The sequence below is a fragment of the Littorina saxatilis genome, linkage group LG13 (assembly GCF_037325665.1).
Source record: "Littorina saxatilis isolate snail1 linkage group LG13, US_GU_Lsax_2.0, whole genome shotgun sequence".
In the NCBI taxonomy this organism is placed as follows: Eukaryota; Metazoa; Mollusca; class Gastropoda; order Littorinimorpha; family Littorinidae; genus Littorina; species Littorina saxatilis.
Window position 1 is genome coordinate 3,959,259 of NC_090257.1, and position 16,248 is coordinate 3,975,506.

Consider the following 16,248-nt stretch of genomic DNA (forward strand, 5'->3'; position numbering starts at 1 on the left):
TATTTTGGAGTGATTTTGAAGACGTGTTTTATTTGGACGTCGAATTAAAATTATGAGTCCAAGTAAAGCGCTAAATTTCGCGCGGGAGTCGAGCTATCCCACCATAAACACATACACACACATACACACACACACTGACACACACACACACATACACACACACACACACACACACACACACACACACACACACACACACACACTTAAACTGGCTTCTTCACTCTTTTAAGTGATACTAGCACGTTGCTTCTTTCTCCACATATGGAATTCTCCGCGCCTACTGCCAAGAGGGCGGTCTGGAATTCAAACCTTCCATGATCCACTAGGAACCCCTTTCAGAACCCGACTTCCAGGAAACCTTCCTCTGCGGCGTATGGGAAGCTCCCTGGTCAGTTCGGTATCGTCAGACCCCCCCCCCCCCCCCCACTTTAGCGATTCAGCACACCATCTCAGAACGTGACTAGAATGGTTGATACACGCGAGAATGGGCGGGGATATGTAGCTCAGTCGGTAGCGCGCTGGATTTGTTTCCAGTTGGCCGCTGTCAGCGTGAGTTCGTCCCCACGTTCGGCGAGAGATTTATTTCTCAGAGTCAACTTTGTGTGCAGACTCTCCTCGGTGTCCGAACACCCCCGTGTGTACACGCAAGCACAAGATCAAGTGCGCACGGAAAAGATCCTGTAATCCATGTCAGAGTTCGGTGGGTTATAGAAACACGAAAATACCCAGCATGCTTCCTCCGAAAGCGGCGTATGGCTGCCTAAATGGCGGGGTAAAAACGGTCATACACGTAAAAGCCGTGGGAGTTTCAGCCCATGAACGAACAAACAAACAAACAAACAAACAAACAAACAAACAGACATAGAGAGATAGCCCAGAAGTGTGTCCCGCAAAACGTGTTTCTCGTAGCAGACGAATGTTCTGCATGTCGCCAGATTTCTTTGAACAGTTAAACCGCCACCGCTCAGTTCTGACTCGCAGCCGTTTGTTGCTTTTTAGATTCAGAGGTACAAACGGACTACTAAATTGTGAAAAAAAGGAAAGAGAATTCACACGGGTTCACGATGGCTCAGGGGTTAGATAAACCACGAAAACACGCGTATGTCCGTCTGCGTGAGTTCGTGCGTGCCTGTATGAGTGTGCGTGCGCACCTGTGTGTGTGTGTGTGTGTGTGTGTGTGTGTGTGTGTGTGTGTGTGTGTGTGTGTGTGTGTGTGTGTGTGTGTGTGCTTGTGTGGGTGTACGTGGGTTTATTGAATCAAGCGTGTTTTTAGAAGATAAATTGTATTTTGAGGATCAGCAGGAGCAGCACGATTCCTACCGCCAACATCTCAATAACAACGACGACGACGACATTTGTTCAACATTTCAAAAATATACCAATAGCAGAGGTCTGAGTTTGTTGAAATAAATTATGAGAGGAGTTCGACTTTATTTAGACAAAGAAGAAAGGACATGAATGTGCCCATGAGTGGCATCTGTTAGTGTTGATTTTTTGTATGACCAAAACAGGAGTCCTTGCTGTGGCCTGTCCCTGTGATGAGCGCCCACCTGTCATGTACGGCCACATTTCCTAAGCTAGGAATGGTGTCCAACAGTAGTGCACCCCTGAAGAGCGGCCACCTGCTATGTAATCATACAACCACATTTACTGACTTGGATAGTTTTAAACAGAAATGACCTCTGGAGAGCGGTCACCTGTCGTGTGCGGCCACGTTTACTTGACATGGAGTAGTTTTCAACAACAATATGACCCCCCCCCCTCCAAGAGCGGCCATTTGCCTCTTAAAGGGACAGACCTTCCCGGGGGTTTCTTCTTCTTCTTCTTCTTCTTCTTCTTCTTCTTCTTCTTCTTCTTCTTCTTCTTCTTCTTCTTCTTCTTCTTCTTTTTCAGTCTTCGTTAATGGGCTGAAACTCGCTCGTTCACTCATGTTTTTGCACGTGTGGATTTTTTTGTGTATGACCGTTTTTACCCCGCCATTCAGGCAGCTTACGCCGATTTCGGGGGAAGCATGCCGGGTATTTTCGTGTTTCTATAACCCACCGAACTCTGACATAGATTGCAGGATCTTTTCCGTGCGCACTAGGTCTTGTGCTTGCGTGTACACACGAAAGGGGATAAGGCACGTAGCAGGTCTGCACATAACTTGACCTGGGAGATCGGAAAAATCTCCACCCTTAACCCACCAGGCGGCCGCGGCTTGAATTCAGGACTTTCCGATCTAGAGGCCGATGTCTTATCCACCGCGCCACCGCGCCCGCCCGTTTAACCCGCTAAATGAACCAGGGGCGGATCAGTTGCTTTGTAAGGGGGGGTGCACTTTGAATCGAAAGTGAATGTGATGGGCGCGAAGTGCCCGAATTTGCTAGGGGGTTCCGGGGGCATGCCCCCCCGGAAACATTTTGGCCCAAAGAAGCAAAATGGTGCCATCTGGTGCCATTTGAACTTATAAATGGTCATAGAATCAGCTTTCCAATTTTTTTTTTTCTGGAGGGGGGTGCACCTGCATCCCCCCCCCCCCCCCCCCCCCCTCGTCCGCCCCTAAAATCTCCATCTCCGATCTGGACAGACTTTTACAAGGCAGGTTAATGCCATCCCTCCACAACAGATTGTGTTCGGGAAGGAATTTCTAGTGGCTTTCAAGACATTAATGAATACATTAATTCATTCATATCCTATGTTAAAGTCCATATTAAAGCACCCCTTGCATGCTGTGACAAGGAGGGCTTCGGCAGTCAACCAGTTAGATTCCATGGGCTTGAACGGAGCCGCTCTTACATAAAAGTCGCGGTCAAAGGGCTCGACCAAGCGTAGCTGAATATGTCCCTTACCTGAGACGAGCTGCCTGGGCCGAAAGCGGCCCGAAGCAATCGCAGTGCGCTCAGAGACTGGTGCGCTTTTGGAAACCCCGTTTCTCGGGGCAGAGCAGGAAACTGAGTCTGCGCGAAGCACTCCGCGAGCGGCTTAATTTGGAATGTGCTCGCCAGCTGCAGCGCGCACCGTTTTCCTAGATGGCGGCGGTGTTTGTTGAAAAGTTCAAGGGACATTTATGACGGCTTACTAGCGCCAAAACTAAAAATTAGTAATTAACCCGTGAAAGTTACTAATTTTCACGAGAAAATTACAATTCTGACGGGAAAATTACTAATTTTCACGTGTTAATTACTAATTTTCTAGTGTTAATAACTAATTTTCAAGTGTTAATGTCTAATTTTCAGTTTTGGCTCGCTTCCTGACGGCTTACTAGTGCCAAAACTAAAAATTAGTAATTTTCACGCGTTAATTACTAATGTTCTTGTACCTCGTGACTGTGGGGGCTCAATGCGCATGCGCGACTGTTTCACCTGCCAGAGCAAAACATCCTTCGATTCGAAACTTTTCTGGTCCATAGTTCTTTAATTAGATGTAAATTAACACTAAGAGCTGAGCGCATGTGTAGATAACCGTGACATACAACTGTCTGTCCGAAAACTTGTTGAATAACGAATTCTATCGAAAGATATTTGTGAAAGTGTGTGAGTCTCGATGAAGAGATCCGTCTGCTAGTCGTCGGACCTTTTGCACATGTCCGACCGGCCGCCATTTTTCCTCTCTCGGTTCGAACATTTTCGGATCGATTGTCCTTCCCTAATACACTTTTAAGCAAATGTATGAGTGTGGTAGTGGAAACAAATATGAAGTACAGCTGTCTGCCTGACAACTTGTCGAATAAGGAATTATATTGAAAGATATCTGTGAAAGTGTGAGACCACAGCCGATCAAAAGTCCGTCTGCTACGAACAGCTTCGTTTCGAAAGTTTTCAGGGTCGATTATTCTTTTCTAAGATACCCAAAACAACGTTTAGGATAGCGCTATTGCAGAAAACAGTGACATGCATCTTCCCGTCGAATTACTTTCTCGATAAGGCCTTCTATTAAAAGATATTTTAGAAATAGTGTGAGAGTGATGTTTGCCGGGCGTTGAAGCCTCTCAGTGCGGACTCTTAAAATCCGACTACTGTGACCGAAAACGAGGCAAAAATGAAAATTAGTAATTAACACTGTTAATTACTAATTTTCACGTGAAAACGATAACCCTAGGTTTTGGCACAAGTAAGCCGTCATAGACATTCGCTGTACTGTAATTTAGAAACACCTGCAATGATTTGCTCATAACTGCTCCAAAACTACGACAAATAATTGAATGAACTTTAATTAGCGAGCGGTTTGCCGTGTCCAGCTCCTGCAGGGTTCGTACAATTTTTTTGTTCTAAAATTCAAGGACTTTTTAAGGACTTTCAAGACCTGATGAAAAAATCAAGCACCCTTTTACCTTCAAAGCTCGCAATGAAACACTCGCTGGTTATTAAAATCCTCTTTCCGCACGCCGATTTAAATCATTTTATGTACAAAAACTAATGATTTGATTTTTGTCAATGACGACAAATTGGTAGCAGACTACAGCAGTTATTTTCCTTGGTTGTAGGTCAGTTCAACCCCCCCGCGGGTTAGGGGGAAGAATTTACCCAATGCTCCCCAGCATGTCGTAAGAGGCGACTAACGGATTCTGTTTCTCCTTTTACCCTTGTTAAGTGTTTCTTGTATAGAATATAGTCAATGTTTGTAAAGATTTTAGTCAAGCAGTATGTAAGAAATGTTAAGTCCTTTGTACTGGAAACTTGCATTCTCCCAGTAAGGTAATATATTGTACTACGTTGCAAGCCCCTGGAGCAATTTTTTTATTTGTGCTTTTGTGATCAAAGAAACAATTAACAAGTGGCTCTATCTCATCTCCCCCCCCCCCCCCTTTCCCCGTCGCGATATAACCTTCGTGGTTGAAAACGACGTTAAACACCAAATAAAGAAAGAAAGGTCAGTTCAAAAACGGGGTCGAAGAAAAAGTTGAACTCTTTGCACGCGTGACAGCGCTAGAGAAAACCCGGTGTAACACGAAATTTTTACTCCACGAAAAATTTACTCTGGAGTAAATATTTCGTACGAAATTCTTACTCCGAGTACACTTTTCGTACGAGAAAAGAACTCCCCAAGGCAATCAATCCTTAATTCCTGTGGCCTTTTTCAGCAATCTATCTCCGTTCAAGTGACAAGATCGGGATTGTTATTGACAACCGTCTCAATTTACTCAACAGGATGACGTCACTCTCTGGACAGAAGCGCATCATGCTGTGGTCAGTACCACGCAGTCTGTCCACAGCCATGTGTCGTGTCATGCTGAATTCTGGACTGACCACAAAGGTGTGTGTGTGTGTGTGTGTGTGTGTGTGTGTGTGTGTGTGTGTGTGTGTGTGTGTTTCTCTCTCTCTCTCTCTCTCTCTCTCTCTCTCTCTCTCTCTCTCACACACACACACACACACACACACATACACACACACACACACACACACACACACACCTGTCAAATACACTGGTTATAATCATTTCCTCTTGATTCACACCATTCTAGATCACATATATAATTATTACTCCAACAGTTGATTCTCTGTTTCTTTTTATATTTTAGTCAAGTTTTGACTAAATATTTTAACATCGAGGGGGAATCGAAACGAGGGTCGTGGTGTATGTGCGTGTGTGTGTGTCTGTGTCTGTGTGTCTGTGTGTGTGTGTAGAGCGATTCAGACTAAACTACTGGACCGATCTTTATGAAATTTGACATGAGAGTTCCTGGGTATGAAATCCCCGAACGTTTTTTTCATTTTTTTGATAAATGTCTTTGATGACGTCATATCCGGCTTTTCGTGAAAGTTGAGGCGGCACTGTCACGCCCTCATTTTTCAACCAAATTGGTTGAAATTTGGTCAAGTAATCTTCGACGAAGCCCGGACTTCGGTATTGCATTTCAGCTTGGTGGCTTAAAAATTAATTCATGACTTTGGTCATTAAAAATCTGAAAATTGTAAAAAAAAATAAAAATTTATAAAACGATCCAAATTTACGTTTATCTTATTCTCCATCATTTGCTGATTCCAAAAACATATAAATATGTTATATTTGGATTAAAAACAAGCTCTGAAAATTAAATATATAAAAATTATCATCAAAATTAAATTGTCCAAATCAATTTAAAAACACTTTCATCTTATTCCTTGTCGGTTCCTGATTCCAAAAACATATAGATATGATATGTTTGGATTAAAAACACGCTCAGAAAGTTAAAACAAAGAGAGGTACAGAAAAGCGTGCTATCCTTCTTAGCGCAACTACTACCCCGCTCTTCTTGTCAATTTCACTGCCTTTGCCATGAGCGGTGGACTGACGATGCTACGAGTATACGGTCTTGCTGAAAAATGGCATTGCGTTCAGTTTCATTCTGTGAGTTCGACAGCTACTTGACTAAATATTGTATTTTCGCCTTACGCGACTTGTTCTTTTATTCTGAGGTTCTTTCTGTTATTTCTTAACTTGCAATGTATTAATATGTATCATCACCAGGTCATGTTTGAACCATACGGCAACTCGTACCACTTTGGTCCAGAGAGGGTCAGCACGCGTTATCCAAGATATCCAATTGACCCATCCAAAAGTTACAGCAACATTAAGAAGAGGCAGGAGCTACCTTATGACGGTAATTATGAGTCTTGACGGGTGCATGTTAGCCTCGTGGTTGCGGCGTCGGCCTTCCGCGCAGAAGGTTCAGGGTTCGAAACCCACATTTCTATCTTCCAGGTCAATTTATGTACTGACCTACTACTGCCCTTTCCCCCTTCGTGTGAACACAAGCACAAAATCAATGCATGGCAATACATCCCCAGAAAGACGGAGTATGACTACCTACATGGCGAGATTATAACGTCCACGTGTGTATGTGTGTGTGTGTGTGTGTGTGTGTGTGTGTGTGTGTTTGTGTGTGTGTGTTTGTGAGTATTTGTGTGTGTGTGTGTGTGTGTGTGTATTTGTGTGTGTGTGTGTGTGTATTTGTGTGTGTGTGTATTTGCGTGTGTGTGTATTTGTGTGTGTGTGTGTGTGTGTGTGTGTGTGTGGTTCAGGAAGCCCCCGCCCCTCCTGAAAGGGATAATATTTAACAAGAAAACTGTCTCAAATCGCCCCAAGAGCTATACTTTCAGCATGGGGGCTGTAATAATATCATATATGACCACTCACCAGAAAAACCTTAAAATAAACGTTTGAGCGCTGAGTTACTCAAATTGAAAACGGCTTGAGAAGGAATCCGAGACTTTATCCCTCTGCTTCTTTCCTTCTGTAAACTGGAAGGGATGGGTTTTTTTCGCTAAACACCGCGCAAACCTCCCAGCAAGCCTGAATCCTCGATAGCTCATGTGTTGAGAAACTACACTTTGTGGGTATTACTTTTAGCAACTGAAAAGTTCCAAATGCTCAAATGTACGAAATATACATCTCTGGAGCAGTAAACACAACCATACCGCATTTAAACTAACAACTACTGGCTTGAACATCCGAAATCCAAAATAAAATTCATGAGTTCAGCTGCTTTCTGAATCAACATCTAACTTATACAACTGAACGATCGGCGCGAAGGTCTCAAGGCAAGTAACTCTCAATCAAAACTAAATAAATAATGATGACGACTGGAAATCCTGACTCCTGACAGGAGAGCTGGGCGAAGCAAACCTCTCGCTGATATATTGAAATTCATTTATTTATTTGGCATAGTTTCGGAGCGGTGTTGTGCAAATCATTGCAGGTGTTTCTAAATTACAGTACAGCGAATGTCCCTTGAACCTTTTAAGGTCCAAATTGTCAGAAAACTTTTCAAAATGGCACCTTTCGTATACTATCCTTAAAAGGCAAGGAGAGACCCCATATACCCCTTTTAAGTGATATATTTCAACTGCAGCTGGAGGGGTGGGGGGGGGGGGGGGGGGGGGGGGGGCAAGGCCTCATCCTGATAATCATCGGTCCACGCTATCGACCCGAAGGGAAGGAACTCATTTTACCTGAGTTCAGGATGGGCAAGGCCCCTGTCTTTCCACCCCCGTGTCCCCCTGCCTCATTTTGGTCAAATTTGGAGATGGCGCGCCGAATCGTTTACACGGGAAGAACCGTCTTTAAAAGTAAAACATGGATTCTATTCTATTTACCATTGACAGACAAGGCAGAGGGGGGGGGGTGGGGGGGGGGGGAATGGCGGGTCCTTGGTATTTGGTTCCGGAAGCCCTTCCTCAGCCGGGAAATGTACTTTTTTTCTCTCAAGGAGAGACCCCAAACACCCCCTTTCAAATGCTTACATTCTACTACCCCTGCTCCCCCCCCCTCAACCCCCGCCTAGCCACCCCCCTGTACCGCTGCCTCATTTTGGAAGCCCCTCCCTCTCATACACTAGGTCCAGCCCTGAAAGGAATTGGTGTTCGCCCGACCAGAATTTGAGATGGCGAGCCAAATTGTTTACACAGAAGAATTGTTCCTTTAAATCTTACATGTGGAGTATAATTATACCCTGTTTGCAGACAAGGAACTGGTGTTCGTGAAGAACATGGCTTACCATCTGGCACCAGATCGACTGACGGCGGAGTGGATCCCCGATGGCTTCACGCATACCTTCATCATCAGAAACCCACGGAGCACCATCATCTCCAAACTGAAAGTTCACAACAACTTTACAGGTGAGATTATGACGTTGTGTTTTGTGTTCGGAAATGTATAGGGCTTTTGTTTGTGTTTAATGGGATATGTATTGATTCAACGATGGATTTTCCTTCATTGAGACATGTGACGTCAGAGGCCAACTAAAACTCACCTTTATCCTACATACGTGAGCGAGACACCCGTGAGATAATAATCGTTCAAATCACACGTGTGTATATCATGTAAATGGGGTCATGTCAAGCAAGTCTGGCAGGGACCTGTTTTTCCACTGCTTATGATGCCAAAGTCACCGAGACAAACGTCATTATAGAAACACAAATTGCGCTCGCTAATTACCCTCGATGATTCTTTAGAACTAACACGTCACGCCATACTTTCAGAGTGACGTTTCTTTGCTTTGACGTAATAGATTGCACGAGGCTTTAGAAGAGATCGAGGTTGCAAAACAAGCGTCTTCAATTTAGCTACCTTGACTGCAGGACATTTTCAGCAAAATAACACGTAAGTACAGTATGTAGGATAAACAGAATACTGCATGGCTTGCTGTTTCGTACCAGATTTACACTCGTTGCTTTTTCAAATAGTGAACAGCTCGCTTTCGCTCGCAGTTCAATATTTAAAAAAACAAAAACTCGTGTAAATCTGGTAAGACACAGCAAGCCATGTAGTATTACCCGCTATTACGAGCTAGTCGTGTGACAGAGAGTTTTCTTGCACACGAGACTGCTGCTGTTTCACTCCGGAGTGAAACAGCAGCAGTCGAATGTGCAAGAAAACTCTCTGTCACACGACTACCTCGTAATGGCGATTATGTCTCACAGCATAGGCATAGAAAGATATAAATGAGTTTTTGTGGACGAAATAACAGGCACAAAACCAGACTGACAACACAATTGCCTTTTCACATACCGTACACACGCATGCGCGCAGAAGATAGATCCAATTCGTTTCGTGTCTTTTTCTGGTTGAATGCATTTAACAAAGTATCAACCAACGTTTCTGAATCTTTCAATGAAAAAAATAAACTTTTTTTGAATCAAACAGCACAAACCAACGAAAGCTAAACACACAAACACACGCGCGCACTAACCGTGGCACAGATTGAATGCAAAGCGCGAACGAACACGGAGCATTTTTGTAGGTCAGGTCGTGGGAAAGTCCACCCGAAATGTTCCACAGGGGAACTAGTTGTGTTTGGATTGTTCTTTTTCTCACAGTGATGTTGATGTTGTTTACAGTGCAGTTTTGAAAGAATATTTTCCGAATTTGGGGCACACTTTCGTCTTTCGGTTCGTTTATCTTGTCGAAGTAACATTCGAGTGTTTCTAAATCCAAACCTTCCATCACCGCTGGTGCAGATTAGACCTGCCTGACTGTCTGCGTGCGTGTTAGAGCTGAAGACGAAGCCTCAATCGCCAAAGCGTCACCCATCTGTAGGTTCTGAGCATCGGATGTACGTTGATACGTGGTAAGATCCGCACGGAACTGTCTATGCAACTTTTCCTAGTCACAGGTGTAAGGTTCGATCTTTTCTTTGCAATTTCGTCCTCTGTGTACGTAGCAAAGCGTTTCACAATTTTCGGTTTTCGTTCCAGACGACGATAGTGAAAATAGTACCTATTGTTTTGTTTTGACCTTTCGTATTCAGGGTTCTTCATTAAAGCTTGGTAAAGGGACCGTGTCGTGTAAGTGGAAAGTTGACGAAGCTTTTGTAAACAGAAATTGAATGAAGAAGAACATGTGGTTTTCAGTTATATACAGGGAGAACGGGGTTGGTGTTATTCTTTTACCGTCAAACACTTAGTACACAGATAAAACGTGATTGACTGACCAAGGCCTGTTGGCACACTATTGTATTCAGAATGCACAACAAAATGTAACAACGCTTTGATACCCATTTTTCTACGTTCGTGATCACTAGAAATGAATATTGAAAACATAAGTGTTTAAGGTAGTGACTGAATGTATGTAAAGGTAAAAATTTTTTAGAAATAAATGCATAATCAAAATAACTGATTTTGGCATCAAAGGGTGTAACATACAATCTTGCACACGTTTGCTTTAGTAGTGGCAAAGAAGGAATGCGTGTGACATTCTCTATTTAGACGACTGGCCGAGACTACTGAAGACTGCATCTTTTTGTGTGTTCAATCGTGTCAAATACAAAATAAATGGAATTCTATCTAAAAATGGATCGATACATAAATGCTATTTGTATTTTTGACAAATGGTTGTGTCATCAACAAATGGTTGTATTTTTGACCAAAATATCACATTTGACATTATGTCCCTCCAGTTATTGTTCACCTCGACCGCTAGCGCGGTCTCGCAGAATAATGACTGTCTCGATCTGTGTAAAAAGTCATACTTTGGTCAAAACTACAAATTAGGTAGAAATGCAATGCCAAGGCACTGCACACACCCAGCGATAGCGAGCATTATGCCGTATTCTTGGAAATTTCACCCCAACACATCGGCCCTGGGTGGCTTTGGATCAAACATCGAAGAATTGGTAGACACCCTCCGTATTTAAGTTAGTATGTTCCCAATTTTTGGTGAACTTCCATCACCAACTGTAGCCCCGGTTAGGTCACTAAGAATCCTTCTTTATCGTGTGTTATCGGGAAGAACATTTTTCAAGTTGAAGTCAGTTTACGGGTTCGTGGGATACCTCCAGTAACGTATAAGATTCCCTATGGCTTCACGCATACCTTCATCATTAGAACCCGTCGGAGAACCACCATCTCCAAACTCAAACTTCTGAAACCCCTTACATGTGAGCCGGTGAAGATGCTGTATTTTCTGATTGTACATGCAGGGGGCTTAGTTCGGTGTTTGATGGAAAAAGGCTGCCAATAGTTTGAACATCGTATACACACACACACACACACACACACACACACACAAACACACACACACAAACACACACACGCACGCACGCACGTACGTACGCGCACATACACACACACACTCACACACACACGCTCACACACACTCACACTCACACACACACACACACACACACACACACACACACACACACACACACACACACACACATAAATTAATGTAATTTAAACACAAACCCTTGTGTGAATCTTTACTCTAGATGTAACTTTTCATCAACAAACAAATAATTACATTAGCAGCTAAAACAGCTGATCTTACTTTTATGGAACCAAAAGAGTAGAAGTAGAATGGATTGCAATATTTTAAGAAAACCTGAGGCTGAGCGCGAACACACACGAAACGATATTTATTAAAATGTGTGTGTGTGTGTGTGTGTGTGTGTGTGTGTGTGTGTGTCTGTGTGTGTGTGTGTGTGTGTGTGTGTGTGTGCAGGCTGGAACTACGACCCCAGGGAGAGCGGCTATCAGGAACAGGTGCAGATTGCTCACGTCCTACAGCAGCTGGGACACAGACTGGTCGTCATTGATGCCGACGATCTCATGGAGAACCCAGGTACACCTTCTTCGTGCTTGCTTCATACTTCGCTCCCCGGGCAATCCCCTCCCCGCACTTCCCTTGGCAAGGATGAGCATTACTGTTAACAGCCTCCTTTTAACTTGAATAGGGGAAAGGCTCCTAATATGGACCTGCTCCTAATATGGACCACCTCCGGTTCTGACAAACTAACGGCGCTAGAGCGCTCTAAACAATTTCATTCGCTTTATTCCCCCTCTCTGGATAAGTTGCACATGTCAAAACAGTTGCAGAAACACAAACTTCAAATCAGTTAGGCTTTTTTTGCTTTTTACATTTAGTTAAGTTTTGACTAAATGTTTTAACATAGAGGGGGAATCGAGACGAGGGTCGTGGTGTATGTGTGTCTGTGTGTGTGTGTGCGTGTGTGTGTGTGTGTAGAGCGATTCCGAGTGAACTACTGGACCGATCTTTATGAAATTTGACATGAGAGTTCCTGGGTATGATATCCCCGGAAATTTTTTTTCTTTTTTTCGAGAAATGTCTTTGATGACGTCATATCCGGCTTTTTGTAAAAGTTGAGGCGGCTCTGTCACACCCTCATTTTTCAATCAAATTGATTGACATTTTGGCCAAGCAATCTTCGACAAAGGCCGGACTTCGGTATTGCATTTCAGCTTGGTGGCTTAAAAATTAATTAATGACTTTGGTCATTAATTAAAAATCTGAAAATTGTAATTAAAAAATGTTTTTTTATAAAACGATCCAAATTTACGTTCATCTTATTCTTCATTATTTTCTGATTCCAAAAACATATAAATATGTTATATTCGGATTAAAAACAAGCTCTCAAAATTAAAAATATAAAAATTATGATCAAAATCAAATTTCCGAAATCGATTTAAAAACAATTTCATCTTATTCCTTGTCGGTTCCTGATTCCAAAAACAAATAGATATGATATGTTTGGATTAAAAACACGCTCAGAAAGTTAAAACGAAGAGACTAAATATAGTAATTTTGCCTTACGCGACTTGTTTTCACTTTTGGCAGCGTTCACTCTAAATTTGCCGCCTAAAACGGACTCGTTTCTGTCCACAGCCAAAGCTTTTATCACACAAAAATGGCTATATATGACAGCTAAGACCGTATTTGTTACATTTTAGCAGTGAGTACCCCGAGTTTCTACTGCAAGTAAAAAATAATAGCAAAACCCCTAATATGGACAACCTTAAAAAAATCGAAGAAAATAAAAGCTAAAGGCAATTTTAAAGAATTCATTAAGAGGCTTGCTGAAAATAACCTATAACTAGCCCTCGAGATTTAAAAAAAACATAACAAATAGTCTTTTTTTTTTAAGTTGATAATTTCACTAATTTTCACTCTGTTTTTGATAAGCTTCTTCAGTTTCCTGGTGTGCTTTAAATAATGCTCTCATCAACCCGAAACAGCTAAATCTAAAGCACATTTGAATTAGTCTGACTTGCATACTAAGTTGTATCATGTTATTTTGAAGTATAGGGGCCTTTTTACAGTGATTCGTGAAGGCTCCTAATATGGACAATTTGTGATTTGTTCTGTATTTAATTTTTGCTGAATGTCTATCAAAGCTATTTCACTATAATTAGGCCTAACGGTTAAACTAAGAGAGAAGGACTACCAACCACAAAATGAAACTTCTCCGCAAGAAAACAAGCTAGTTATCAGCAACAAACAAAAAGTGGTCCATATTAGGGGCCCTTCCCCTACTGAAGACAAGGGCTTCTTCACTTCTACATCTTTAAATGATACTAGCACGTTGCTTATTTCTCCGATTTACAGAGGGAATTCTCCGCGCCTACTGCCGAGAGGTCGGTCTGGAATTCAAACCGTCCATGATCCACTGGGAACCACTTTCAGAACCCGACTTCCAGGAAACCTTCATCTGCGGCGTGTGGCAACCCTCCTGGTTCACCACCGTCAGAACATCTACGGGGCTCTACCCAAAACCCAAGAGGGCTGCTAACGACACAGGAAATGACGTCAGCTATGACGCGGAAACACGTGACCTGATCGACAGGTGCGAGCTAGACAACACCAATTACTACGAGGAGTTGTGCGCTCTGCGTCTCACTGCATGACCCACAGGGGGGAAGGGGGGAGGGGGCGGGGGGACAAGCTAATGCGGAGGACTGTTGAAGTCCTTTAGAAAAACACCCCCACCCCCGTAAGCGATTCAGCTGACCATGTCAGAACTAGCCTGGCAAATAGATGCGAGCAGATCAATCCTCAACACATACCACACATCAGCAGTCTCGGTATTTTCTTTGCAGAGTCGGGATTTCTCGATGAATTACATAATTTCTGAACTCAAATTGATGTCAATTTGCGGAATTTTGCAATAAAAAACCAGATCCTGACCATGAAGTCATGTGGACTGGACAAACAATTGACAGTTTGAACCTGATATTTGATTTTCACGCACAGAGTGCAAATGATCAGTTAATTATATTGATTGGAATAATGCGAAAGGGTTTGGACTATTTGGACAAAGATTTTTTTTAACATTTAGTCAAGTTCTTAATTAACAAATGCTTTTAAATAGACTGGGAATCGAGACGAGGGTGGTGGTGGTGATGGTGGTGGTGTGTGTGTGTATGTGTGTGTGTGTGTGTGTGTGTGTGTGTGTGTGTGTGTGTGTGTGTGTGTGTGTGTGTGTGTGTGTGTGTTTTCGGGAAACGTCTTATCCGGCATTTAGTGAAGATGAGACGGAGAAGGGCCCCTAATATGGACCGGCTCCTAATAACGACCACCTCCTGCACTGGCAAGAGCGCTCAGAAACAATGTTCACCCTCTCTGAATAACTTGCTTATGTCAAAACAGATGCGGAAGCACAAACCAGAACTGAAACCGTTAGTTTTTTTCACTTATTTTTTTAACACTTTTTGGCAGCGTTTACTCTAAATTTGAAGATCAAAACGGACTAGTTTTTTTTCAACAGCTGATAAAATACAAAGTTTGCTCTGTAAGACAGCTAAGACTGTAATTGTTGTTTTTTCGTCAAAAATTTTGTATTCAGGCAAGCACAGATTTATAATGACACATTCAAAAGCATTGTCACTGATAAGTCACAGCAATGACAGAGCCGAACACACATGTGATATTCAGTTACTTCTTACATTTTCAGAGCACGTCCCAAAAATCAGAGGAATACATTGACTATTGTAATAATGTACATCACTCGTCTTTATCCAACCGTTACAAGCTGTTGATACAGAATCCATTTCATGATAATATTGTGGGCATATTTATCAATTTGGTACAAATTATATCATTCTCTTAAAAATATTTGCATGTGGGGACGAATTTTGTTTATTCTGCAGTTGTAGTCTTATTTTAGCCCTGCCTTCCTAGTGTAACCGAGTGCCGAAACACTACGATCACCTCGGGAAGCGAAGTGCAATCAAACAGGATTGAAAATGTTAGGGCTAATTTCTTAGCCCTATGAAAACTGTTATGCAAACCCGAAGGTTTCCATGAACATACAGACAATAGTTAAAATTAATATTAAAAGTCCTACGGTTTTGAGCCATTAAGGACTTGAGTGTTTGTCCGCTTTCAAAAAGAGGAAAGAAAGAAACAAAAAATAAGGAGAGGAGGGCAGGGGGTGGGGTTGAGTTGATAATGCTCTGTGGAATTTGTTAAAATGAAAAGTAGTTAAGATGTTTCTTGGTAAGAATTATAAGTCTGTATTCTATATCTTGAATAACGGGCTTGTAATATTATTTTTATTTTATTTCAAATCGAGTTAAAAAGTGGAACCTTTCAGGATCACCAATAAAACCAAATAGATGAGCAAGTAAGAGGAACACGAACAATAAATCTCAAAACTTTTTACAAATAAAAGGATTAAGATGTAAGCCACGAAGGCCGTGGTAATAAAAACAATATGTACAGTTTGGCGACTAATGGGCCTTGGGTGAGGATATGTTGTCTAGAAGGTAGTCGCTGGAATCAGGAGGGATGGCGGGAGCCACTCGACCTCAAACTGAAACACGCTGATGTGATAATCTGGGCTTAGTTATACCCACAGCCCCATGTCCGAGTCCCTGACCAGTCGGCACAGCAGCAAGCTGTGTGACCAGCCTAGAGAACTGCTACTGCGCAGATAATCCTGGGGACTCAGACCATGGAGCTGCATATGGTCATATAAGGTTTTAAAGGTAATTCTATTTGTAGCGCATGGAGCGAAAATGTGTTGAAATGAATAGGGTTCTCCACAAT

At 42.5% G+C, this 16,248-nt stretch overlaps 1 protein-coding gene across 1 annotated transcript; it reads left to right on the top strand.

The window, feature by feature from the left end:
* Window positions 1-4,111: 4,111 nt before the first annotated feature.
* LOC138946309 (uncharacterized) lies at window positions 4,112-14,391 on the top strand. The gene is made up of 6 exons (XM_070317850.1): window positions 4,112-4,229; window positions 5,130-5,235; window positions 6,430-6,562; window positions 8,424-8,579; window positions 11,905-12,024; window positions 13,807-14,391. The coding sequence occupies exons 2-6, from the start codon at window positions 5,131-5,133 to the stop codon at window positions 14,103-14,105; spliced, it is 813 nt and encodes a 270-aa protein (XP_070173951.1). The 5' UTR covers window positions 4,112-4,229; window position 5,130; the 3' UTR covers window positions 14,106-14,391.
* Window positions 14,392-16,248: the final 1,857 nt, after the last annotated feature.